The following is a 26,028-nucleotide window of genomic DNA, read 5'->3' as shown; positions in this document are numbered from 1 at the left end:
GCTCCTCGCCTCTGCCTCCTATCTATGGTTCCGAGTACAACTCCCTTGGACCGCAAGACAGGGCTTACGCCAAAGAGAGACATTACATTTCTGTTTTACATTAACCAAATAAATGTAATCTTATACCTCACTCAACCCTGCGTGCCTTCCCGATAGAAATGTAGTAACTCAACTGATATGAGCAAAAACAACAACAACAACAGCAACAACAACTGTATAATAATTATCAATGAATCAGCAAAATACTGTTTAAAATAGTTGTAGAAGTTGGTTCATGTCACACTGCAGGACATTTCAACAGAGATTACAGGTTAATTTCAATGAAATTCAGTTCCTGAAATCCCCCCTCTTTGAGTCCTTGAGCAAAATTAGAAGAAGCCAAGAATATCTGCAAGCAGCAGTAAGTATTAAAATTCACGCTGCCTATAAATAACTGCAGGGCTGCAGCAGACACATCCACTGCAATGCAGCAGCACTCAGCATCTCTCATTCTCTGTGTGAGCGCTGTGAAGGCCTCTGCTCCATCGATTTGGGTCCATTTCATTTTTTTGCTGGTGGGAAGAAACTGAAGACGCAGCTCTGCACAGACACCGCATGATGCTGCAGTGCAGTCGTGCTCGAATACATCCGCATTCTCCTGCACCACTCCAGTAACGCAGGGAAGCACTTCAAACACATCCACTGGGGGATGAATATGAGGATTTTAATCTGCTTAAGTATACTGTGTCCTTTTCAGATGGTTTAAACACAGTGTTCCTGCTGTTCTGCTGTGCACCAGACTGCTGAATCATGCTGCAAGTTTGACCGTGACTCAGTGAGCACTCTGTATTCAGCACACAAATCACAGGCTGTCTTTAAGAATCTTTAAGAACTTTCCAACAGTAGCTTAACGTTGAGGATATACAGAGGATATTGAATCAGGCTATAAGTCAAAAACCAGATAATGTGGCACACTATGAAGTCAAAATAAAGCACAAATATATATGCGGCAGCCTATAAGGGGTCACATCCTACATTTCTTTTATCATTTACTTTATTTCTCCTGAGGTCTACTTCGAAACTTCATAAACAATAATGGCATGCCAAAAACACTTATTAGCTTTTCACAACCATTTTCCACACTGCTTTACAAGTCTTCTGAACGGAAAGTCTGAAGATAATCTTCCTTCAAAAATATCCTGGCTACTATTTTTCATGCATTGCATCATGTGAATTGTTATTGTAAATAAAGCACAATAACATTTAGAAAAGTAGTCTATAAACAGCCTGATTTCACGAAAATTACATAACTTTGGCAGCATTTTGTAAACTGATTTGATGTGGTTCATGACATGTTTTGCAGCAGTTCTGAGATTAAATGTCCATTGTGTGGTGGTAAAAGTGAGTTAAATGTTCACCCAAACAAATTTTTAAGTTTTAAATCAGCAAAACCCACCTCCCTACCCTAAACCTTAAAACTAAACCTAACCGACAGATACACTCAAACAAGCTCGAACAAGCTTGTAAAAAACATTGAAATGTTTCACCTTACAATTCATGCACTATAGTAAAAGTGCTTAGATGTCATAAGATAGCATTGTGTGAGGTTTTAGGAACTGATAATCTGCAGTTTTGCTCGTGGTTTGTGTTAAAGGAAATAAAAGTTATTGTTGTTTTAGCACCTCTAGTGTTCATTTCACCAGTAAACTGCCGCGATATGTTCAACGAGCCACGTAAAAATAATTTTGCAAAAATGTAGGTAATACTAACATGATCCAATGAGACAAGGTTAACTATGAAAGTTAAATGGACTACAGAAATTGCACATTGACGGCATTTGACATGGTCACGTGACACTCGAGAACCAATGGGGTCTTCAGTCAAATGTCGAAGCACCATTTTTGTAGTCCATATCACTTTTACAGTCCATTTGGGATGTCAGAGGAAAGGAAAATGATAAGTATATATTAAGCGCTTTTAAATGCACTTTTTTTCACCGATTACTTTTACTAAGCTGACAAAACATGTGATCATGTAAACGCAATAAACAGTGTTCCTTTATCATTGTAAGGTAATAAACAGCGTAAGAATAAACCGATCGACACTCTTTGATATTTTCTAATCATTTACTCACCCTCATGATATGACTTTCTTTCTTCACCAGAAGAAAAATAGAAAAATATCTTTGCTCAGTAGGTCCTTTAAAGCAAGTGAATAGTAATGCGATTTTTGAAGCTCCAAAAATCACAGACTGTCAGCATAAACGTCATTCATGTGACTCCAGCTGTTAAATTAAAGTCTTCTAAAGTGACACTTCTGGCACGAAAATGATCAATATTTAAATACGTTTTTTAACTTTAAATCATCACTTCTGCTCTGCAGCGGTATGCTCCTGTGATGTAATCACGTTGGCAATTAGTAATCAAGTGAGGAACTCTGTACAGTAGCTTAGGTGGTTTAGTTTTAGATCTGTATTTGTATGTTTGTTTACTCACAATGGTGCATTTATGTGTTTATCCTGAATGTCTCAACCAAGAGAAGAACATGAGATTAAGTGCATAACATGGCAATACGAATACATCACACAAGAGACGGCGTGACCTCAGCGCGCTCGTGAATGCGTATACTGCTGCTGACCAGAAGCGATGATTTAGAGTTCAAAGTACATAAATATTGATCTTTTTTGCACCAAAAGTGATTGTGTCCCTTTAGAAGACATTCATTTAACAGCTGGAGTCGTATGGATGGCGTTAATGCTGATTGTCTGTGATTTTTGGCGCTTCAAAAGTCACATCACCATCCATTTGCATTTTAAGGACCTTCTGAGCTGAGATATTTTCAATTTTTCTTCAAATGTGTTCTGCTGAAGAAAAAAAGTCATACACGCCTGGAATATCATGAGGGTGAGTAAATAATGAGAGAAGTTAATTTTGGGGTGAACTATCCTTTTAAGTTTCCAGGGAGAAACCATTTTTTCCTCAAACTCTCAAATCCAAGCAGCGTCATCATTGAAGCGTTGTGAAGATCAAAAGCTTTCGCTGCTCCTGTGATGTTAGAGTTGGTGTGGTGGGTTCCAAAGTCTCTGACATAAGAGCTCATGAAAAATCCTGTGTTCTCCAGTGACGTCTGTTTATCTGTAACCACAGCGACCACATGTTTGAAACGTCTCTTAACAAAACCCGCAGGAAACTAATGTGTGTTTTACAGCGCTCTTGTGCAATGTGTGTGTTCAGAGCACACCTGGTTGCCTCGGGCTGCACAAAACACCTAGAAATTCTTGTGTGTGCGATTGTTCTTAAGCCCAAATAAGGGAGTGATTTCCTCTTCTAATAGACCTGTATGGACTAATTACTCTTAGGTGCAGTATTTAATGGCTCAGTAAACTAAAGACACTTCTTTTCTGAGTAGAGTAGTGAAAAAACTCTATACTAATTCTGCTATGGTCTTAACAAATACATGTTCGGTGTCCAAACACTTCTGTTTAGAGATGTCAGACAGAGAAAACAAATCAGATAATTATTGTATATTATCAGTTAATTACTCTCCAGCAATGCTCACAGTGGACACACCGATTCAATGAGCACAGAAGGCGTGATCCAAATTCATCTCACTTTATGTTTGCCATTCAGAAGCCATACGAGAGCTTGGTGTGAGGAACAGACCTAAATTTCAGTCATTGTTCATTTTGAATTATCCCCTTTACTGTTTTATAAACTCGATGTGCCACGACTGGTCATGTGACAGTTTAGAACCAGAGCATTTGGAGTGGAGAACGTCAAACTTGGTATAATGCGCCAATGCACAATTGTGAATACGATTTAAAAGCTGCGGCGGAGGGCAGGATTACAAGGATTACGAATTTGAGCCTGTTCCTCACACAAATGGGTGTTTCTTCAACTTTGGGCAATTTCATCTCCTAGAGGTTGATTTTTATTTCTGTTGTATGTAGGGCACATTTAATCTGAATTAGAAACCTTTTTACCAGGCCTACATCAGTTCATTTTGGTAATCTTCAAATGTTTTTTTTTCTCTTTTTTATGTTAATATTTCACTATTTTAGCCTTGTCTTGTAGACAGACATTTTTAATTTTAAAATTCAATATAAAAATACAAATTATATCATGCTTAAAACTATAATCATCTAAATAAAGAGTGAAATAAACACAAACCATTTCAATATTTATTGTGTGAAAATGGTTTCCAATTTTTCACAGTTGTTGCGTTATGAGGGCAGTGGTGGCTCAGCGGTTAAGGCTCTGGATTACTGACCAGAAGGTTGGGGGTTCAAGCCCCAACACTGCCAAGATACCACTGTTGGCCCTTGAGCAAGACCCTTGACCCTATCTGCTCCAGGGGCACCCTATCATGGCTGACCCTGCGCTCTGACCCCAGCTTAGCTGGGATATGTGAAAAAAAAAAGAATTTCACTGTATATATGCAAAAATGTATGTATAATGTGTGACAATAGATCAATTATTATATTATTATTATTTCCACACCAAACAATTTTGGCCCTTATAAAGATTTTTTTTCTTCAAAATGAATGTACTCGTTAACCAAGTGGACAAAAGAGCATGCTTGAGATGAAATACGAGACAAAAAGAAAAATGAAATATCACTATTTTTATTTTATCGAGCTGTAATTATGTCAAATTATACAAATAGTGTGCAAATATTATGTTTAAAAAAATAAAATAATGTAATTTCCATCAGCGTTACTTCAACACAAAAAAGAATTTGAGATGTGCAAGAAATGACTGTGCTGGGTGTCTTCACAAAACATTTACAAAAATGACATAAATCTCCTGTTTGGAACAACATGATGATGTAAAACTAAAGGCAGAATTTAAAGGACAATGCTAATTTCTTCTGCATTAGGTCACAGATAAGTGAACTGAAAAAAATCAATCAATTAAAAGTAAAATGACATGCACATGAGCATTAAACTGACTGGTCTGATGGATGTTTAGGCAACTTTGCAGATGTCCTGGCCAACAAAAGAGACCCTGAGATCAAATCAGAGAGCACACATCACCTCACTGGACAGATCTGATCTGGACTGGAGAAGGAAATGTAAGCACTGCTATTTCAGAAGTGTGGTACAAGCGTTCCTTTAGCGGTTTAACAAACACACTCTTCACACAGACGGCACTTCCATTAACAGCTCTCATTTTACACACTGTAAAGCCATCAACACAACACTGACTTTCGTCCAACTAAATCACTCTCATTAAGATCAGGGAGGTAAGGCTATTCCACAGTGTAATGCAACAAACACCTCCACGGGGACTTTATTTTATTCAGTGAGCATAAACAGCCGTAGATCAGTTAACTGATGTGACGTGCCATAAAAACAAATTGCCTCCAACCCAACATATGAACAGAAAGTAACTGACAAGTAACAGGAAACACAACGTAACAAGATACTGCACCACTGCAGTACTCAAATCAAGACTTCTGAATTATATTTTATCTGAAGAGGGAAATACATGTTTATTGAGTATATAAATAAGTCTCGCTCTTAATTATAAATATGAAAATCTCTCTTGATTCCATGAATCCCATGAGTTTGTGACACTAATGCAATTACACATATCTCCTCAGGACAGGCCATTAAATTCAATCAGTCAAGCACAATGATTAGCAAACCTAAACAACAAAAACATCTCATAAAGGAACTCAAATATACACAATTATTGGTTCTTTTATGTTCACAGTAAACATACAGTAGAAGACACTGGAGTATGTTATGTTTTCAACACGTGTGTAGAATAGACAACATACATAGACTGTATCACTCGACAGGTCACAAATAAAATTAAATAAAAAACAATCTGGGGACAAATAAATCTGACGAATCCACCCTTTGGGGACATTCACGGACGTCCGCAATTGGAAAAATACATATAAAAGTTGAAGTTTTGTTTTAGAGGTAGTGTTATGGTTAGCATGTATTCATTTCAATCAGCTATAAAACAAAAGAAGTCGATCCAACGCAATCTTTTTTTATTTTTTGTGCACCACAGAATAAAAGAAAACATCAGAGTTTGGAACAAGACAAGAGGAGCGACTGCAGGTTACTGACATCAGTCATTTGTATTGCATGCAGTGTTTGCATGTGTGTGAGAGTTGTTGTTAGGGTTGAAAGGGCAAACAAGCGCATCATCAGCAAAGCTGAATCCCTCATGAGCAGCTGCATGCACAACATGCCCGTCTGCTGAAGCGTGCGCTCATAATTATGAGCAAACATCATCCACAAACTTGGGAACGTGAGGTCAGGATCCAGGTTACATTTATAAGGTGCCATTTATAAAGTAAATCTTTAAATATTACTGAAACTGAAACTAAAAGGTCCCACCAATTTCCCAGCCTTAGATACACTCAAAGATCAAAAGTTGTGTGCTAATGCACTTTAAAAAGTGATAAAATACCCCCACTATTTTGTCCCTTTCGGCTTTCCATAGTTCAGTGTGCATTATGTACAATTGACTGTTTTATCTATTTATGGCTGTAAATAGGCTTAAATAAATACGTTTTTAATCATATATTTCATTGGTTACCATTAGGGCTGTCAATCGATTACATTTTTTTATTGAATTAATTACATGGTGTCCCAATTAATTAATCGTGATTAAATCGCATTGTATGCAGCCATATCAAATGGATGTGTTCAATGTGTGAGCAGCTATTGTAGCGAGAACACAGAATCACTCTTCTGAACACATTGTGACTCGACACTGCAGCAGCATTCCAGCTCTCACTGAAATTACTCAAATAATATACTCCTAACACAGCACCAACACTAGTGCTCAATGTGAAAGGCTGTATTAACAAAGACATGAATTGAAATACTTCAGAATAAGAAGAAGAGTTCAATTCGCAGTTATAGAGAGATAATTGCAATTCTCTATTTTCTCTGGCTGAGCATGTACTGTACTGACAGGAAACTGTGTGCTGTGTGTGTTAATGAGACTCCGAAGGTGATCATTAGACCAGCAGCAGATGGACATGAGGGACACATGCAGATCTCTAGAGACACACACTGATTCACAGGTGAAATGAGAGCAGACAAACAGACTGGAGCTGGTTCAAACAGACAAAACAATAATGCTTGCCACTGCCTTATTACAATTATGTAATGTGTCCGCATGTGACTTTAAGAGATGTGGTGAAGAACGCTATACAAATATTTTATATGCTCGAACGTATTGATTATTTTATAAATATTATTTCACAGCTCCAAAAGAATTGGAATGTACAGTTCATCTTGCCGATATCTAGTTTACATGCTATTAAGTGCCTCATACAAAACTCTAGCTTTTAAAACTGATGCCACTCTTGCAAACTATAAAGTTATTAACTAGTTATTGGTTCTTCTTCAAAAGCATTCTTTGTATCTGGTACTTTGTAAATGCAACTTTGTTACCAAGGGTGTGTTTCCCTAAAGCACTGTTAGATAAATATGGTCGTAAGGTCCATCATTACCAACATAACTCAACGATTTGTACGGTTTCCCAAAACTGTAGTTCTATCAGGAAGACTCGCAGACTTGAGTAAAGTTATGACATTTATTTGATGAATATAAAACAGAAATGTAAATCTCTCTTTGGTGTAAGCCGCGTCTGATGGTCCGAAGAAGTTGTACTCGGAACCGTCATATCCTGCCGGAGATAGGAGGCAGGGGTGAGGAGCCTACCCCCATGCAGGACGGGACTCAACTGTTGGTGGTGGGGTGGTGGAGGTTGCCGCGTAAGCACACTGAAACAGCAATGTGATAGATTGTGTGCAGACTTATAAAGAAATGGCTTACATGTGACTGGCTAGGAGTTACCAAGGTAATGGTGTGATGATGTACAGCTGCTAGTCTTCCCGCAAGAACAACGCAACGCTTACATTTCCAATGAATATTCGCAAACAGCATCGAATAGTTGAGTGGATGAACTACAGCTCTCCACCTGTAGTTAGAAGCATTGTTGTGTGGACATTATTTGACATTGCTGAGGCTTTTATATTTTTTATTCTGTTAAGACTTTGACAACGTTTACACACATTTAAGAAAACAATTTATTCCAGGGTTTTGCAGATAGTGCCGTTCTGAAACATCACATAAACACGAGTGCAGCCTTTAAGGGATTAAAAACACTTAAAGAAGCTTTATCACACATGGTTTATGATTATGTTAACGTATAAGTATCTATGTTTTTGAGTGCATAATGGCTCAAGTACATCAGGGGAACACCGAAGTCTGAGGGAAACAACATTGCAGCATATATATCAGTCACATTACACAATGCATGCCGCTTTCGTACCTTCAGTTGCTTTCTCGTATTAAACGGCTTATTGGTGAATGTGTAAATGACCTATTATAATTTTACATTTGTGGAAGTTATTACTCCACACCCTGATTAACATCATTAAGGACAGCTCAACAAATGTGGTTTGAACGATGGATGTGCGACATAGTTACCTCAGTTTTGAGAAACAGTTGTAACTAGCTAGTTCATTTCCACAATGATGCATCGCACTATAGTGATTATGCAGTGAGTTATGATATTGTTTGTGAAATGCACCACAGGACGACTGAATTTTTTTTGAATGGCCTTATTCCCGGAAGTTGCTTAAAGCTTTTTGCACTTCTTCAAGTATTAAAAAAAATTCAGTCAATGAGTGTATTAAGTGTATAAAAAAAGAAACTGCTGTAACTGTGTGAAAGCAAAGATTTGAAAGGGTGACATTTATTATGCAAATTTTCTATATGTAGCCGAGGCTTTTTTCAAGCTGTCAAACACAGGACCAAACATGACGGCCATTAGAGGAAACGCAAACTTCAACAACAGCACAGTCACCTTCATCAATGCTGTAACTGCCAGATGTCACTTCATTCCAGCAGAATTCAATCACAGACATTTGCCTCAGCTGGCCTCTCTCCATTACGATAATGAATTCATCAAACCCCAGTCACCCCATGCACTCATGATTCGGAGTTGTAATGGAATGGGTTGACTCAAACAGATATGTGTGTCAGCAGGGAAATAGGAATTAACCTGAACTGTAAGGTGCAGTGTAATTTCTTTAATGTAAAAATACTTTCTCTAACTTCAGCTTAACCCATATAAAGCCTTTCGGTATCTACAAGAGTTTCTCTGCAACTCTTTTTCCATCTGTAAATATTTTTAGGTGACCATAAATGGTGACAAGCCACAAGACATAAACAATATATGTGTGAACATAATTTAAGTGTGATTAAATCACTTACAAACTGCATCTGTGTAAAGTTATAGCCAATTTTACAACTTCATTACCATGATGACGTAATGTCAACAACCCCTCAAAAGACTGTAAAAAAATATATTTAAACAACTTTACAGCTCAAATAATACACAGTTTTAACAGAAGAATTAATGAAAGTGCTTTTATAAAATTATAAGCTTCACATAAGCCTTTAAACCCTCCAAAAATTGACCCCATTGACTTCCATTGTAAATGCCTCACTGTAGGCCAGTGTTTTTAAAGAAAAGGAGGGACGAGTCAAATCGTTTTTTTTTTTTTCTGTAATTAACATTATGCCACAAATGCTGTCGATTGCACTTAACTGGTAATGAACCTGGAATATTCCTTTAGAATAAGGTTCCATTTGTTAACATTAGTTTACAACATTTGTTAACATGTACTTAACATTAACTTCATTTTTACAGAATTTATTCATCTTGATTAATGTTAATTTCAATTAAATCAAAATTTGTATTTGTTAACATAAGTCAAAACATAACATAACATAAATTCACAATGCACCGTGAATAAACCCAAATACATTTTGTTTGATTTTCAGTTAAGTAAATTTTTTTCTTGTTTTAAGGATGTTTTGATATTTTTACTGGGGAAAAAAAGAAAAAATACTGCAATATTTTGCGGTGTACTCTAGTGGGCAAAACCCCTTCACACAATCTTTGCATAAGTTTCAATGAGAGTTTCTATATAGAGACACTTTGTGTGCCAACCTGTCACTAAAGCTGCATCATATTTACATAATTTGTACATGAAAATACACTTGTTTTAGAAATTACTGTGCAAATTTACACTAAAAGACTTTAAATGCTTGTTTTTTTGTAAAGCTGCTTTGAAACAATGTCTGTTGTAAAACATACTATACAAATAAAATAGACTGGAAATAATCTGGATATTAATGAATTACTAAGCAGAGTAAAATCAAGTCATCATCTTTATGTGTATGGTTGAGTTGGTTTCAGAGTCAACTATTGCTATCTGTTTTTGACAAACAATGTCAGATAGATGACCCCAACATTTCTTAAAAAATTTGGTTTGGTGAAGCTAGTGGTGCAGAAATGATATACTTCAGCGTTCATTTTAGTGCACTGTACCTTTAGCTACAGCATTATGTGGCATGTAAACTCTACAGTATATAAAGTACGTCTAGGTTACTATTGTAACCTCCATTCCCTGATGGGGGGAACGAGACGTTGTGTCAAAGAAGCGACACTAGGGGTCTCTCTTGAGAGCCTTGTGCATCTCTGAACTTGAGAAAAGGCCAATGAGAAATTGGCAGACAGAATTTGCATGTCTCGCCCCCGGACATACAGGTATAAAGGGAGGAAAATATGCATCTGTCCATTCAGGTTTTTGCCCTGAGTAGCAGAGAATGAGGTTCGGCCATAACAGTGGCTCGGTTCAGCATGTCTCGTACCTCCATCAGGGAACAGAGGTTACAATAGTAACCTAGACGTTCCCCGTCTGTCGCTCACTTCGACGTTGTGTCGAAGAAGCGACACTAGGGGTCCATATTTAATCATAAATTCGGACCGAACTACAGGTAGGTGTCGCTGACAGAGAATGCTTGCAGGCCCCAACCCTCTTGATGGAAGCGAGCGCGGGCCTTGAGCTCGGCTGATTCTTGCGGCTCAAAGTGGGGTCTCTGAAGGCCCGAGAGGACCACTGAGAGATCCCAGGAGGGGAACAGGCTTGGCTGGGGAGGGTTCAACCTCCGGAAACCTCTAAGGAACCTGATAACCAAGTCGTGCTTTCCCAAGGACTTGCCGTCCACTGTGTCGTGTTGGGTCGAGATAGCAACTACATACACCTTAAAGGTGGAGGGGGACAGCCTCCTCTCTAACCTCTCCTGCAGAAATGAGAGCACTGACCCGACTGCGCACCTATGTGGGTCTTCAGACCAGGTAGAACACCAATTTGCAAACAAGCGCCACTTCAGGGCGTAAAGTTGCTTGGTAGAGGGAGCTGTGGCTTGGTTGATCATGGCTATGTGACGGCAGGTGGTAGGCTACTTAGATCTTCCACATCCCGTCCAGGGGCCAGACGTGGAGGTTCCACGTGATCGACAGATGGGGAATAAGAGAATCCAGGTTGCTGTTTTACATTCATTTTTACAGTGTGCAGTGTTTGTGCAGATGGGGTTGAGCGTGTATTAATGCTGCTGTATCTCACATACTGACACTTTATGTGCTTCATGAAACATTTCAAAGCATGTACAGATGAGCCACATGGTAAACACAAGAGAGACAGCTAATAAAACATGATCTGTACTCACACGCCACATGCTATTACTGCACATTATCATTATCCTCCATGGGCATTCACAGGTAAAGATAAATTCATCATTTGGATTAAAATCTAAAACTATGTTTGACATTATCAAAAAATGGAACCAATCATAAATATTGGCATTTGCATTACATAAGCAATTGGAAACGTGCAACAGTGGCTGCAATTAAAAAGGTGAAACCTCTGCTGTCTGACTAAGATGAAAAGCAATCCACAAGACAAGACATTCATTATCAGAGAACTCATCCAAGAGTGGCCTGAACTCTCCATGAACCTCATTAAACAACACAATCAGCTACAGTGAGAGAACAGACCCAATTATGAGATGAAAAGCTCCAAAATTTGGGTGTTCATTTAAAAGAATGAAGTGAAAACGAGTGGATCAGACACATAAAACATGCTCAAGAAAAATGTGTGACAAAAACACACACCAAGTCCAGAGACTCTTCCGTTGTAACTCTTCCTGTCTTTATGTCCTGATATCATTGATTCTTTGAAAATTAATTGAAAATTTACAGTGACTCATCTGTGACAAAGACATTTTAAAAGGTTCGTGCTGCACTGGTCTATAATGCCATCAGCTCAGGGGTCAATGGGAAGTAATTTATACATTATTTAATGAGTTAACAGTGCTGTGCATTTATGAGCAGCATACTTTAAGGGATAGAGACCTATAGCTTTTGTATGTTTACTATCATATTCTTGGCATAAGCTCTATTGGAGTAATGAGGCATCCTGTGTCAATCATGATCACATAGGAAACCCACATGTTGGTTATAAATGTTCATGTACCTTCAAACCATCTCCATTCAGCCAAATTACTGACAAGCATCATTCCCAATCAGATATTTTTGCATCAATTCAAATGTGATAAACACTCCTTGTGGCACTACTGAGCAAATTCAGAGACACAGGTTCTGGTCCTATGCAAACCAGGAAGAATCGAGTTAACATAAACACGATTCGGATGTTGCATTTTTGCTCTAAAGTTTCATTTTTGCTCCACTGAAGGTTTAGGGCTGGGGTTTAGGTAAGGGGCTAGAGCAACTCACTTTTAGCGCCACTCTGTGGACATTTCACCTGGAAACTGAACACACCCTCTCATCTGTTCAACAACACTTCTGACATCAGCCACTAGGTGAAATGCTTTGAATCTCTTGCAAATGGTGTATTTACATGAACTTTTTAATAAATATATTTTATTCATTCATGATTCTCTATAAAAAACTATATTAGCATAATTACAACAAAACTCATAATGCGTATCTGTAGCTACACTGTCATATCAACAGTGAATGAATATGAATACTTGGTTCATTTCAAGACGGACAGGACAAAATAAATTATTCAGCAGTTTATAATTTTTTTTGATTCACTTAAAAGAACAGGCAGATAAAAGTAATTTGTTCAGTAGAATGTATGCATTGCTGTGTAGCTTCAAAAGAATGACTCATGAGTTATTCCATCAGAAATTAGGCTACACTGGTCACGATGTATGTTTTGTGCTGTAGATTATAAAGAACCAGCTTGTAAGAGTAATTTGTTTGGGAATCAGACTGTTCTGGTCACACTGAATGTTTTGCACTGTAGATTCAAAAGAACCTGTTCATGAGAGTCATTCGTTGAGGAATCAAGACTATTCTGGTCACACTGTAGATTCAAAAGAAACAGTAATCGGACAATAATGGCCAGCGTATGTTTTGTGCTTTAGTTTTTTTTTTAAAAGGCTCATGTGAGTCACTCATTCTAGAATCAGATTACACTGGTCATGCTGTAAATTTCACACTGTAGATTAAAGAATAAGACTCATAAGGGTTATTTGTTTGGGAATAAATACTGGCTGCCCTGTATCTCCAAAGAACCATATAGCATATAACTCAAGAACCTTATTCAGAAAAATGGCTGAATAAGGTCATAATCTTAATCATAATCTTAATCATAAAAAATATGAGACAGCAGTAGAAGATCAGCCCACATATGTATCTAATGCAGTCCCTCATTTATATCCACCAACTGCTCACTGATCAGCTACTACTGAGAGCTCAATGATCAATGTTACATATGTGGATCTTGTGGAAATCCCCTTTGAATTGGGGAATATGTGCAGGAAAGCTATTTTTTGCTTAAAGAATTTGTTTATATTTCACACAGCTTTAAAAGAGCTTCGGTTCATTGAATCACTGGCTTCTGACTCTCTAATAAAGTGCAAATTCAAACCATGATGATGAAACACACATGCACTTTTCTCTTCATAATTATTCTGTACCGTTCTGCTCTTTCTCAGTTAGAATGTAAGTTTTAATCAGACACAGATCCACTTTGACTAAGGCTTCCTCGTAAGTCAGCTGACCTTCTGTCTGTTATTGATTTAGACTAAAATTACCAACACAAGCGATTGCATTTCCATTTCAAGCCTGGACAATTGATCACAGTGCTGGCAGTGGGAGGGGCCATGAGCTTCCCAGCATCTCTCAATTCAAGCAAAGTGTGCATATCAAATAGTCAAATGTGATGAAATGCTGAGGTGATGCCAGGTTATGAAGTTCAAGTCACAGAATAATTCTGAGCTGCAGTCAAGGTGAAACCTCATCTAAAATACCGAGTTGTACTGTTTGATATCTTGGTGTTGATCGACAGAAAAACAGACCATAAGACAATACAACCTACTGAATGAACTACTTCAATTCCTCAAAGCCTAATTTTATTTGCATCTTATATATGTGTCTACCATGAATAAGGTCCATTCTCCATTACAAATTATTTTAAAAGGTAGCAGTGTTTTCATGTGAGGGCTGTACTTAAGATCACCCTGCAGATTATCATACTGTAATGGGTCAGTATTTAACATATGCATTGGTAAATATCTCTAATTCTCCTTGTCTTAGAGTACTTAACCAGTCTTAACTAAATCAACTACATCTGCAAGATAATGAGCTCTGACATCAGCTGTTACAATAATAGCATCATTAGACTCATATAGGATTCAGAAAACTCTCTTGCGGGATGACAGTGCAACTGCAGCATCACTGCACACTGCTAAAAGTGGCAGAGCTGCATGAAAATTCAGGATAAAAGGCAAGGGAAGGAGAATGAGAGTGGAAGTCTGGCAGCCCTACTTCCGTTATAATTCTTCAAGCTTTCAAAGTCATGGTGGAGAGAGCAGTATAGTATTACAGGCGGTCATCTTTCTCTGGAGGGCTATCGGCTTGTCTTTGAGCAGTCTCTGACCTTGAAATGGAGCTGTGTCCAACAGGAAGTGTCCTCCTCTTACTGCGGCATTAGCTGCATTATCACACGTGCATCTTTTTTGAGCTCCAACTGATGAAACTCATGAGGGGAGGTAACGAGTAATACTGTTTAGATTTGAAATAATAATTGTCGAGCAGCTTGGTCACAAGAGTTTGCCCCACAACTGGCAAGATAAAAACACATCTGCTCTCAAGCAATGAACTACACAAAAGGAATTACATTCTGCTCTTACATCATTATGAAACAAGTTGCTTTGAAAGTAAATATACAAACTATTGATGTTGTTGGTTGCATACAGGTCAACCTCTAATCTTAAAAAAAAAAAATTGTGGGTGGGGGTGTTGGGTAGGGTCACGGCTCCCAAAAATGATGGTGGTTACAGCCCTGAGAACTAATACTAATAGTTTCTGTTTAATATGTAACAATTACAATCGCATCATAAACCTCTGATATCTGCACTCTAACCCAAACAGAGACATTTCCCCATATTCTAGCAAAGTAAACGGAATGCAGTAAACTCAAACTACCTCTTTGATGTAACACACAGTTTGTACTTACAGGTTCTTGCAATGAGTTCATTCGATTCCAGAGTTTGTGATGGATATTGAGTGTCATTCTCAGCAGGTTTAAAGGTGCTCTTGGGGCTCAATGTAGACTCAGGGTTTGGATGGGTAGTCACATCTGCAGTGGGCGTAAAAATGGACACCTTTGATGAGGGGGGCTTAAATGGCCCGGCTGTGGACTCCCCCTCCACAAAGACTTTCGGCAGTCCCGGGATGCTCAGAGATGTCAGGGAGGGAGGTGACATTGATAGAGTATTTTGAGTGGGGTCAGAATCGATGAGAAGATCATGTCCTATGCGCTTGAGATCGAGGTGTGTCGGTGGCTCGTATTCAAAGATCTTGTCCACAATGACCCACTTGAGGCCGGCAGTGCAGAGGGCCAGACTAAGCAGGCAGGCAAGGATGGGCAGGATGCAGATTTTTTCAGAGCGAATGCAGTTACGCACCCTCTCTAGCTCCAGGCACACGCAGCATGCAGCTGCAGGCAAAGGCACGCATCCCTGAGGACCATGCTTGCTGCCATTGCCGTCCCCTGCTGTATCCTCCTCCTCTTCTTCGGGCGTCTCTTTCGTGACAACCTCAGACAAGACATCCGACGGAGGCTCTAGACACTCAGAGGCTTGAGATGCGAGTCCGGCCGAGATGTCCTCTGCTGCCTCTGACTTCATATCTCCCTGTCTTTCTGTCTTTGAGAAGCAGCTGCCCAGATGTCCTTTAGCTCAGCGCATTACACAGTAGCGGCGTCAGGCATGTTGCCTCATAAAGTGTTCTTTCCATTATCAGATCACCGGTGAGGGGGGAAGGGACACGGACACAGACACGATGCTCAGTGCACTAACCTCATTACCAGGGCAAGTGCTCGGACTTCCGTGGCTCTAATTTCCAGGTTAGTTCTCACGGTCTCCAATGAAGCAGAGATACAAACAGTGGCAAAAAGTCTATAAATAAGACATATGTGCCAGAGATGCCACAGGAGGCTGCCCGAGGGTGGATCCTGCCTTAGAGTGTATCAGAGAGCTCCACAGAGAGTGCGGCACTCACCTGAGGGCAGGGCTGTAGGAGTGAGGCTGAGGCTGGGCTGCGGTTCATGCTTTGTGTTCGCTAGCCGTCACTGAAAATGGCTGAATCATCTGGAAGCAGCAGGTGCAGGTCCGATCAACGTGCTTGCTCCTTGGATCAAGACACGATCTGCTCAGAATGACACGGAAGGAGGTGTAGAGAAGAGTGAAGATTACACACACACACCCCTCCTCTTCCTCCTCTCTCTCTCTCTCTGTCTCTCTCTTTCCATCACAGCGACTAACACACACTCGGTCTCATCCTCTGTCTGGTATGTCTCTCTCTCTCTCTCTCTCTCTCTCTCTCTCTCTCTCTCTCTCTCACTCTCTCTCTCTCTCTCGCTCTCGCTCTCTCACACAGCACAGTGCTGGGCAAGTCTGCACTTGATCCAATTAGGAAGAACAGCAGCGAATGAGAGCAGACAGTCCTATTCACCCTCTCTCTCTCTCTCTCTCTCTCTCTCATTCACTCCTCCTGTCATTAATTTTGCAGTGGATATGGACAGAGTCATATCACACACAGACGTGATGCTTCTCAGGGGAATATTCTGCTATTGTTTCTATTAGTGGTCAACCATATGGGTTTTTAAATGGCAATACTAATATCTTGAGAGCAGGGTGGCCGATGCCTGATATAATCCAGATACATAGATGAGTAATTAACACATAACAACACATTTGCTTTTTAAAATCAACCTCAAGATTTTTGGTTAAAATGTATATGAATGTATAAAGGAAGGTGTATACTGTATATCAGGTCTTATAACTGATCACAATTTTTTTTTTTTTTTTACCATTTTAATGACCTTTTTTATTCACTAGTTTTATTTTATATGGTGATATGGTGTGAAAAAGTGGATATTTAAAAGTAAAAATATTGCATGTAGTTTCTCAATTAATTTGAGTTTATTAAAGCTGCATGTATGATCATTATTAAAGAATTAATAAAATAGCATTTAGCAAAATGTCAACTTCCCCAAAGTATTTAAAATTAACTACCCATATATTGCAATTAAATGACAGCAATTGGGTGATTCTATCAAAACCTGTCAAGAAAATGTCCAGATGCTATTTTACTACAAAATTAAACGAAACAAATAATAAGTTATATTATCCATATAGAAACTTATGGCTATTTTTAGGTCAATTAATTTTACATTTTGTATATTTTGTGACACTTTGTGACAGTTACATACATTTTTTACCCCCACCCCCCTCCAATTCTGATTACCGCAATGTGAAAAAGATGGCCATGATGATATTCTTTATGTTAATGTACTTTCACTTCAAAGTAGTACTCTCTTGGTACTGCCTTTCATTTGACTTTATTTTGATGATTTTACTTCAAAAGATAATTGAACATCAGCATATTTTTTACTGTAATATACAGTAATGAGAATCATCACTGAAATCATAGGGGATTGGAAAAGTCAAATATCCAGAACGGGTTGGTAAATGTGTCCTGAAGAAATGTCACAATCTTATAGATCCTAAATGTTGGGTTCATTGTCTTTATGCAAAAATGTTGTTTCATTATTTATTTAATTATTTAATACAAATTATATTTGGGATTAAAAATGACCAAGGCTTATTCTTGAAAGGTTCATGAGAATCACCAAATTGGGATGTACACAAAATTGTAGAACTGAAACACTTATTTTATTTACTTTATTTGATCTACTTAAAATTGAATCAGAACTATTTGTTTATCAATTGACAAGGCTGTCAGTACATTTTGGAACTGACACAAGGGGGAAGAAGCTTCTGTTAAGCGGTCAAGTGGCCATAGTTATCAGACGATGCAGATCATCTCAAACTTCATTGGCCTGAGCAACATATCAGATTGATAAACAATATCTTAGAAGGTCCACTGCGGTGGGAATAAATTATCATACAACATGAATAACAAAGTTTCATTAGACATCACAGCATCATCCAATCACATGCCTGGACATTGTGTTTTAAATCACAGAGCTGATTTGCAAAGGCTAAATAGATTAGTTTGATCAGAGGCAGTGTAATTTTGGTATATTTCCAGTCTGCCCTTTAGTGGGTTATAATCACGTTCGGCTCTACATGCTGAAAGAACGCTGACTCAGGGGACGAGAGCTCACGAGCGGTTAACCCACCCAGACACACCATCTGTTTAACAGGTCACTACAGATTCAGACATATCCTTCACACCATCATTGTCTGTGCAAGTTACCCGTAGTGTTTAAACTCAAACATACACTCTACAATCACTTCCATTAACTAAGCCCTCATATATCAACCTGGACAATTACTAGTTACTGTTATGAGCTGGGATTACTGACCATACACATTTACTCCAGTTCACATGACATGAGGGGGTGAATGGGTCAGATAGTGAGGGCTTTATGTCCCCTCAGGCCTGTTAAGATGCCCTCTGTCTCGTTGCCATTAGATTCTGGGAGTCAAATCTACACAAGTATGTGTGTGTGTATGTGTGTGTGTGTGTGTGTGGGAGATTTACACCAGAACAGTGGGGTCATAAGGTCAGGTCAACAGTGATGACCTTTCACTCTGACAGAGGAGAGGAAATGGACTGTCATTGTCCAGTGCAGGAGGGATGCTAGCTCCTTACAGGATACATCCAGTATAAACAAGGAGAAAGCCAATCCATTTTTTATGAACAGATCATGCTGGATGCTAAATGATCATTACAGCATTTCAGTCATGCTAAATGCACACTACATTAACAGCTATAACATGAAACATCTGCTCACCTGTATATCACTTCACAACAACCATTAGAAACTAACTATTTAACTTAGTTTACATGTCGGTGATTACATCTAGTAGCGGAAGGATAACGCTTCAAGTATACACTTCACTTCGTATAAAAGCAATAAGGCACTCAAGTCTATGCGGTATTGTGAATACAGTCACAGCTAAAGGGCGTTGTTAGGATTAATGCGGCACGCTACGACCCCTTCAGCCGTGACTTATTTTCACACTATAACACTGTTGTGAGTGCCATTGGATGCTTTAATAAATTGAAGATTTTTCTTTTTTGTCACAGGACAAAAAAGCTTACATAAAGCTTACATTTTTAGCTTACATAATGAGCCTGAGAGTTTCTGCAGTCCCAGTATAAATCAGTAAAATAACTACTATAGCTGTCAATTTAACTTGTTAACTTTGTACAAACAATTATTTAAAAAAAGTATATAGTTATATATAAATAAAACTTGTTAAATAATTGCCACATTCAATCATGGCCCCTGACCTGTTCGTAAATTGTGCAATAAGATATTTCACCTGACGTATTTATTTAATTTGGGAACTGTTAACACAAGGCACGATGAAAATCGAACAGACCACAGGGATATTGAGAGGTATTTTCTTACCTAAAGTATCAATTTGAAGACTGAAAAAACAGCAAGAAATGACACAACGGCCAAAGTAGCCCATCTGACGCATGTGTACAAAAACAAGCAAATGTAAATGTTGCAGACAAAATACAAAAACAGGTTCTGTATAAACAGCTGCTGAATCTACATGTTTTATTGCAAAATGGATTGAGGTGGACTGAAGTTCAAAGACTGATCTCGTGAGAAATCTGTGATAGGAGGTTGAATATTTCTGCTAAAATCTGTGTGTGCTTTCCGAATGTCTGAACTGCCCCTCACAGTGGCTGAAGCTGGAACTACAGTTGTGACGTACTGCGCAAGCACAAGCATTGAATACTTGGATGTATAAGGATGTGATGTATAAGGCATGGTGCAACCAATGTTCTGAACGTTTGAGTAGTAATTACTAGGGCTGTCAATAATAAAACTACTAACTACTAACAAAAAGTAGCTAACAACATTAAATATATTTAAAGAAGAAATTACTTTTAGATATAAAACAATTAGATTATATTATTTATCACCTAGATCCCCGTCTGTCGTTCACTTCGACGTTGTGTTGCATGAAGTGACTCTAGGGGACTTTCTTGAAGGCCTCGGTTACCACTGAACTTGAGAAAAGGCCAATGAGAATTTGGCAGACAGAATTTGCATGTCACTCTCCCGGACATAAAGGTATAAAAGGAGGGAATCGTGCATCCGTTCATTCAGATTTCTTCTTCGGAGCCGAGCGGTTGTGCGATAAGCGAGCTGAGATCACTACTGTTCCACTCACCTCTGTAGAGCGTCTGCTGTTGGATCTACGGCGCATATCAGTGGCTTTCTCCTCCTCTACACGGCAATGCAGCTTTGCCCCTGGGCATTTCGACAGCGTGTCTAAAAGAGAACATTTTCCTAAAAGAGTTTACTTTCTCTAAAAGAGCAATACACAGCTGGCGTTGAAAGTCCTTTTCAGGACGCGTCTTTGTAAAGATGCCCTTCCGCCCTTTTGTAGTTCCTGGATGCGGTCAATTTCTCTCCACTCCTGGCGGTCACAGACGCTGCCTCTTGTGTCTGGGCCATGATCACACAGAGGTGCCGTTTATGGATGGTTCAAGTTCTCACTGCAAGAACCTGACCATGGCAAAGTTGTGGTCGCGGCTTTCGTTGAGGAACGGTTCTCCAGCCACCCCCTTCTTCCCATGCAATTGAGGACGACCCGGCTGGCGATGGAGGCAATTAGGGGATGGCAGCGGGCTCGGTTTCGCCTGGGTGTTGAATCCCCATTAACCACCTGCCCCCGGCATGTTCCTGGACTTCCGTTCGGGCTCGAGGTGAGAGCGGCTCACCTCACGGCAAGTCTGTTTACTCCCTCGAGCTCACCAAGCTGGATGATGAATTTTTCGCTGCATCAGAGAGCGTTCCGGCGTCTGACACGAAGACTCGACTTGACTGGCACGCCCAGTCTGATGCTGACGCCCAGATGGCCGACATGCTTGCCCAGGCCGCGGTCAGCTTGAGGTTGGACAGTATACCTCCATCCTCCCCACAGCCCTCACGGCTAGACAATTGGTTATAACTAAGTTTCCAAGTGTTGGCTAGTGTAACCTAGATGTTAATTGTATCAAAACCATGCTTAATTTTAGTAAGGGTTAGGGGGACAACATTAAACTGAACATACAGTACATTTATACTCAATATACACTATTAAATACCCTATAAAATAGAAAACACCCAATTTTATATTAAACATAATGGAAATATGTGACCAACTTCAATACACTAAATATTTAACTTAAAAAAAAGAAGCCAAAGTCCTTTTAAGGCTGTGTGGGGGGCTGTAAGTGAATTAGTGATTCATTCATTTGAACTAGTTTATTTACATGACCGTAAAAAAAAAACTACTCAATAATATCAATCAGAGTTCCCAAAACTTAATATAAGGAAATCGTTTATTTTAACCAGTTTATTTACACAAACTGTTTGAGTAGTAATTACATTATTCTCCAAACTCCAATCTCTCCCATTCATTTGGAGGCTTTTTGCAGAGAATACTGATATATGCAATTCATTGTGAATAATTCAATTAATTAATCTGCATATTATTAAACAAATGTTCCTAAAAATTTTAATCAATTGACGAATTATGAAATACATAATTGACATTCGAATAATAGTCAAATAAATGCTGAAAAATTAAAAAATCTTAACTGCTGATTGCAATAACTCAAGAAATGAAATGAGAAAAATGATTCTGCCCGGAAGTGTTAATTCATGTACAGGAAGTTCAACTAATTATTTATGGTAAAATGGGGAAAGTGAGACAGATTGTGAGATGGAGAAAGATCTGACCTGAATAAATTCTGATTTTAAATTACTGTGAAATGCAGCTGGTTTGGCAGGTGGCGGGTTAATGCATTAAGAAATTAGATGCTTCTTATGCCAAACACGTCGAGGCAAAACGTTATTAAACAAGGTCTCGGGCACAAATTCAATAGTGCTGCCCATCAAACAATGAGGAGCTTTTAAAGAAACGGAGCATCTGTTTCCACTGCTGCAGTGGAAGGATGAAGAGATGTGTCTCTCTATTTCTTCTGCACGTCACTGAGTTCACATCAGTAAAGAGGCGCTGGCCGGATGGAGTCAGAAACACAGGGTTACATATGTCTGTGTGTTAGTGCCCTCACCTCCGCTCGCCCGCCCGACTGGTGCCGGCGCTGCAGCGTCATTCATTACACACACACACACACACACACACACACACACACACACACACACACACACACACACACACACACACACACGTTGGTCTACCTATCATTATGAGGACTTTCCATAGACATAATGACTTTTATACTGTACAAACTATAGATTCTATCCTCTAAACCTAACACAACCCCTAAACCTAATCATCACAGAAAACTTTCTGCATTTTTACATTTTCAATAAAACATTGTTTAGTATGATTTTTAAGCGATTTGAATTATGGGGACACTATAAATGTCCTCATAAATCACATTTATAGCATAATAACCTTGTAATTACCAGTTTGAAATTGTCCTCGTAAATCACAAAAACACGCGCACACACACACACACACACACACACACACACACACAAAATGACAGAGGGTCCAGTTAAGTATGTAATGCTGCTCAATGCGACGGCGCCCCATTATCCCAGAGACTAGACATTCTGTGAGACAGTCATTTAAAGTCAACATCACATCAAAACTGGAAAAAAAAAAGAGGAAAAAATTGAATTTTTAATACAGTTTCCTACTCTAGTCGTGAACAATTCACCATTGCACAAAACAAATGATTCCAAAGAACACAATTTGGTCTTCATATTCTTTCATCAAAATGTAATAACTTTCCTTGTCAGCTGACGTCACTAAGCAATAATTATTGTCATACTGAGACACTTTATCCAATCAATTCCTGACAGATAAACTCAAGTCCCACCCTACATATTTTTCCATAGTTGAATATATTTATTGCTTCGTTTTATTCACATGATCAGTCGCTGAAAATGACAGCAAAATGCTGCGCCTGCAGAATAGCACATACTGGTTTGCACAATCATACACATTTATTAGTTTTGATGCAGCAATTGTGTGTTCACAAACTGCAAGGATTTTTGTGTGTTTGATGGGATTCAAGGAAATCTGCTTGCCAATTTACAGTATTAGACTTACATATTCAATTGAGCAGGGGTGTGCAATTATTTTGGTACAGGGGCCACATCAGCCATTAAGTAGAACATGGAAGAGAGAAGACAAAACATTCTGCACAGTTGTATCTTGTAATCCAGAAGTACTAGCGCACTCATGCACTCAATGAATGATGCAAAGACGAAAAAGTGTTTAAAGACTGTTGGGACCATTCTGCGATTGCTTGAAGTTCTGCTGCTACATTTCTATCACGTGTTAGTAAAACTGAATTAAGACTGAGTATAATAATTACTGTTTATTTTACCATACTTCAATGCAGTGGTAATTTAGTATTCAATGTAACACTCTACATCAGGAGTCTGGTTTAAGAGTAAAATAAAATATTTGGAAATTATATTGTAAAGGATTATTTTAATGTTTGCCGCAAAGTGGATTAAGTTGTATTATTCTGAAAACATTATCAGCTCGTTTACATGCTCATGGGTCATGATGTGAGACTCGTCAATGGTTTATTTGGCATCCCATCCAGCACACAACTGAATAAAACAGGCTACATGAATTACTGCCAGAGTAACATTCACTAAATTAAATTCATTTTACTACCTGTTTTCATCAGGCAAGGCCAAAGTAAACTTCGGCTGTCCACATTACAGATCGCTCCGCGCACAGTACGCGTGACACAAATTTCGTCATCAACACAGTCCATGCGGCCTGACCACGACCAGATTTTCTTGTCAGGCGGATGTGTTCCTTGCGTGTGCGCATATTCTGATCATGTCTTCCACTGACTGTACTAAAAGAGTATCTCAAAGCAACTGTAGTGGGTATGCGTCGAACACATTTGTATTCTTTCACGGTCAGAAGAGTATACACGGCCCAGAATGCAAAAAAATTAAAAAGTATACCCGGCCCTTAAAAGTTATCAACAATAAAAGTAATTTACATAGAAAGGAGGCGTGTTTGTGCTGCAAGGAATGAAAATGACTTGGTTTCAAAACTCTTAAACTAGACTGCAGGTGGTTACTGAACAAGTCTTAGGTTCTTTAGCACTGAAATACTATTTGAATTTGCCACTGAATTCCTTCTTTTATGTCTTATTTTAAACCAGATGTATTTGCATTATAATAAACAACACCTAGCATTTCATGTGCTAGGTGCATCTGAATCTACTGAATTTTTCATTCTAATGACGTCGAGTATAAAGGCTGAAGTGCTTTTGCTCTGCAGCGTGCTGTAATTATTCATGCGGTCTGAGGTGAGCGTGCTCTCTCTCGGTTCCCAAATCACTAGGCGTACAACGTGAGTGGCGTGACAGAATGAACTCAAAAGCTTGTCTGTAAGGGACACGCTACAGTTTACAGCTGCACGGGAGATACAGAGCGCTGCAGTAACTCCTCCACAGCATCACTTAAAGGAATGTTCCTGTTCGATACAAGTTAAGCTCCATCCACAGCATTTGTGGCATTATATTGATTACCATAATAACTAATATACTCGTTCCTCCTTTTCTTTAAAGGTGCAGTATGTAAGATTCAGTAACCCTTGTTGTTAATGACACCTGTGGCCGTTAAGTGAACTGCAGCCAGCTACCTGTTGCTCGTGCACACACTCTGTAGCGAGCAAGCGACCATCGACCAAAACAATGACGTAACATACAAATACACTGTACATGATCATGCTAACAGATGAGGTAGCATAATTCAAATTACACAGTTATGATTGTTTTACTACAAACTTTGAGACTGTATATTATATTTGACTGTGTGCTGGAACAGGGATAAAAAAAGTGTGGATAAAGGTCTGACTATGCGAGGCTGCAGTTTGAAGTAATCACTTTTCTTTGTATGATACATTGACTGTATTTATACAATATCCTGTGTTACGTTAGCTAGCTAGCCAGCTTTATCAGTAGCTGTTAGCTAAATTTGGTGGATGATGACAGTAGCCGTTTACAAAATAGACTGTACATTATAAATATGTTGACACAATTCACTATTTATGTGATTCCGTCACAACTGTCATATTGATATATCAATGCGCTATAGTTTTATAATAATAGAATATATATCTTTCCTGTATAACCAAGTTACGTTACACCAATGAATGGGTCTTTTTGCATTATCTTGAACATTGTCTAGCATTTGTTCCATGTATTATTGTAGTTTACCTTGCTGAATAAATACAGATTAAGATTCACATTAACCTGACTTTTACCATAAAGTCAAGTCAAGTCAAGTGGTTTTTATTGTCGTTTCAACCATATACAGTTAGTACAGTACACAGCAAAACGAGACAACGTTCCTCCAGGACCATGGTGCTACATAAAAACAACAAAGGACCAACACAGGACCACATGAGACAACACAACGAAATAAAATACCTATATAAAAAAACCTACATATACCTATATAAAGTGCACGTGCAAACATGTGCAAAAAGTACAGGACAGTACAACAAATTACTGACAATGAACAGGACAATAGACAGTGCAGCGCCGACCAGTACTCAGTAGTGCAAAAAGATGACAGTTTCTAAAATGTAAACATAACATACTATGAGATAGTGTTCTATGCACATAG

At 38.8% G+C, this 26,028-nt stretch overlaps 1 protein-coding gene across 8 annotated transcripts in view; it reads right to left on the bottom strand.

Annotated features, from left to right (window-relative positions):
• The window catches only part of LOC127635456 (pro-neuregulin-1, membrane-bound isoform-like), a 67,073-nt gene that overhangs the window by 26,814 nt on the left and 14,231 nt on the right, over positions 1 to 26,028 (bottom strand). For 3 of the 8 annotated variants that reach the window (XM_052115524.1, XM_052115525.1, XM_052115529.1), the window contains exon 1: positions 15,361 to 16,618. The exons of 2 other annotated variants lie outside the window; for them this stretch is intronic. In XM_052115524.1, the coding sequence (XP_051971484.1) occupies positions 15,361 to 16,033 (673 nt within the window). In that variant the 5' untranslated portion in view covers positions 16,034 to 16,618. Of the gene's footprint in view, positions 1 to 15,360; positions 16,619 to 26,028 lie in introns of those variants that run through there. 3 more of the 8 variants (XM_052115527.1, XM_052115528.1, XM_052115526.1) reach the window with 2 other exon arrangements.

Source organism: Xyrauchen texanus, chromosome 43 (genome assembly GCF_025860055.1).
Source record: "Xyrauchen texanus isolate HMW12.3.18 chromosome 43, RBS_HiC_50CHRs, whole genome shotgun sequence".
NCBI classification, from domain to species: domain Eukaryota; kingdom Metazoa; phylum Chordata; class Actinopteri; order Cypriniformes; family Catostomidae; genus Xyrauchen; species Xyrauchen texanus.
Note: the sequence above shows the minus strand (reverse complement) of the source record. Positions and strands in the feature narration are given on the sequence as shown.